This window comes from Octopus bimaculoides, chromosome 2 (assembly GCF_001194135.2).
Source record: "Octopus bimaculoides isolate UCB-OBI-ISO-001 chromosome 2, ASM119413v2, whole genome shotgun sequence".
NCBI classification, from domain to species: domain Eukaryota; kingdom Metazoa; phylum Mollusca; class Cephalopoda; order Octopoda; family Octopodidae; genus Octopus; species Octopus bimaculoides.
Genome location: NC_068982.1, coordinates 74,940,069 through 74,943,161, shown reverse-complemented (window position 1 = coordinate 74,943,161; position 3,093 = coordinate 74,940,069). Strand labels below are relative to the sequence as shown.

At 34.3% G+C, this 3,093-nt stretch overlaps 1 protein-coding gene across 1 annotated transcript in view; it reads left to right on the top strand.

Moving 5' to 3' along the window:
- The window catches only part of LOC106873354 (E3 ubiquitin-protein ligase NEDD4), a 353,166-nt gene that overhangs the window by 256,004 nt on the left and 94,069 nt on the right, over positions 1–3,093 (top strand). Inside the window, exons 4-5 of the mRNA XM_052965854.1 lie at positions 534–618; positions 752–910. Of these exons, the coding sequence (XP_052821814.1) occupies positions 534–618; positions 752–910 (244 nt within the window). The remainder of the gene's footprint in view (positions 1–533; positions 619–751; positions 911–3,093) is intronic.

The window sequence follows — 3,093 nt, the reverse complement described above, 5'->3', positions numbered from 1 at the left end:
TATATATATATATATATATATATATATATATATATATATATATATGAGAGAGAGAGAGAGATAAACCTGTCTTTTTTGAGCAGTTTGAATTTGCAATGTCTACAAGTATTTATGATGAGTAGCAGCTTTGACAGAAACCTAGAGCTGCAATTATTGATTTGAGTAATGTCAAATTATATCTACTATTTAGCCACTTAGTTGTATTATTGAAATTGTATTTGTTTGTCATGCCATTTATTACATGACATTTGATGGATATTAAAGCATGAGTTGTTGATAAGGCTCCATATGTATCATCATCATCATCATCTTGGCAGGATTGGAACTCAGAATGTAAGGAGCTACAAGAAATGCCACCAAGTATTTTGTCCAATATGCTTATGATTCTGCCAGTTATCTGCCTTGTTTAATTTATTGCAATGTTTTATTTTCATATGCTAGTATTAATGTCATTTGATCCATTTGTAATATAAATATATCTATATACATATATACTCACACACAAGCTAAAAAGTTACTCTTGTTTCTTTCAGTGATCCATATGTTCGGATTACTTTGTACAGAGGAGACCGGGAAGATGGTATTATCGATGTCACACAAACAAAAACTAAGAAAAAAGTAAGTTCCTAAATAAATATTCTAGTCATTGTTCTTTATCATATATATATATATATATATATATATATATATATATATATATAATTTGGGTATTCACATTGTATGCCATTTAAAGCCCATTCACTGTATTCAGTTACATTGTCATCAACAGTATGGATGTGAATGCCACTGGATTTACTTCAGGAATTCCTTCATGTCTGTGCAGTTTATAAAGTATGAGAGAAAGAAAATGGAATTCACTACTGTTATTCGCTATGATCATTCCAACCCATCGTTCACCTGTGCCTTGCAGGTGAGATGCTGTACAAGCGGTTGTGGTGCATCATACATGCAGATGTGTCTCCTGCAGTGACTTGTCGAAAGGTACTTCGTTCTTTAACCTCTATTTTGCTTATTGTGATCAGAATACATTTTGGTAGTTGTAGTTTGCTACTCATCTACAGGAGAAACTGGATACATGAGGGGTTAAAATGCTTCTAGTGAATAATAGTCTCATGAATTCCATTTTCTTTCTCCCATGTTTTACGCATTTGCACATGTGTGTGCACGCACACATACACACACTGTTGTTTCAGTTGGTCAATAAACATTGAAACTGGGAAACTTGATGATTTGAAATTAGGCAAGTAGAATAAATGAGCTCCAGCAGCTCATTTGTTCTACTTCTCTCATTCTGATTGGCTGACAGTCATTGCTGTCACTGTTTTTTAATTGCATGCTGAGAAGAAAGCTCTTGTCTAACAAACATTATGCAAATGTCCAAAATATATTTATATATCATTCCATCCATACTATTATACAAACAAACACACATATCTAATTATAAATATGTATAATGGTATTTATATTTTTAAAAGATGGTATACAGCTGCTGATGGTTGAGCTCAGTTTTGCTCTACATTCTAGAACATTTTGGCCAACAATTCTCTTTCTCTTCTTTTAAATAGATGTGTGATTATAGTTAGCAGATCCCACATTTACTTGTGATCCGTTTCTGAAATTGTACATTAAGAGGCAGAGGCACTGACAGACATGGCTGTGTGATTAAGATTGCTTCTCAACCATATGGTTTCTGGTTAAGTCCCATTATATAGCATTTTGGACAAATCTCTTCTATTATAGCCCAAGACCAACCGAAGCCTTGCAAATGGATTAGGTTGATGAAAACCGAAAGAAGCTCATTACTTGCACATGCATGCACATGCATGCACATGTGCACACACACATGTATGAGATGGTATGTTTGTGTTTCTTTGTCTTGACATTGTATGATTTATTGTAAATGAGTGTCACTGACATATAAGCAGTGTCATTCATCATTATCATCATCATAATTATTTCCAGTATTCTGCACAAGTAAGTCTGGCCATGGGGAAATATTTACCTTGCTTGAAAACAAGTGACAGTTGGCAACAGGAAGGGCATCTGACCATAGAAAATCGGCCTCAATAAATTCCAGCTGACCTATGAAAACATGGAAATATGGACATTAAAATAATGATGATCATTATCTCCCAATTACTTTGATCTGTTCAATCCAGGATTAATTTCAGATTTATTCTAGTCTTGTATGTTTTATACTTATTCACATCATTTTAATTTAGTTCATCCTCCACAATCTGAATTGCTAAGAGACATTTAAGATAATCCTTACTATCTCTATTATCCACATTCTACACAACTACAGTGCTCTACTAACTCCTGTACAAAAAGCCAGAGTCTTTGGTTGTTTTTATTAGTTGTTTTATCTGACCTTTCTTCTCCCTGAAAATACAAATGATACATTTCTAAATCTCTCAGATTTATGCAGTAGAGCACAATAAAGTAATTGTATGATGTCAACTTAATGTGATAGTCCCATGAAAGGGAAGAATGCTACTATTATTTAGCCCTAGGATACACCATTTCCTGTGTCCTTATGTTTTCAAAGTGAAGATAAGCACCTCCACCCAGAAGAGCCAGCATCCAAAGACTAGATGAGCAATGACTCTGAAACTAGGCTCTGGATGCTGGCTTTGCTGGGTGGAGGTGCTTCACTTTGAAAACATAAAGACACAGGAAATGTGTCAGTTCCAACAGGAAATGGTGCTTCTTAGGGCTAAATAACAGTAGCATTCTTCTCTTTCATACAACTGTTACATTAAGTTGACAACATGCTATCACTTTCCTCTAAGTATAGTAAATGTGGATTAATTTTCTTTATTCAGAAACAGGCTCATATCTTGCAGATGTCTTTATTGTTAAACCTATTCAAAACCAACTCACTGGAGACTGTCTCTGGATCTATGATATAAACTTTGTTTTAAATAATCTAAATTATAGATGCAGGTATGGTTGTGAGGTAAGAAGCTTGCTTCCCAACCATATGGTTCTGTATTCAGTTCCACTGTGTGGTATGTTATGTAAGTGTCTTCTACTGTAGCCTCAGGCCAACAAAAGCCTTGTGAGAGGACTTATATATACATATGTATATAT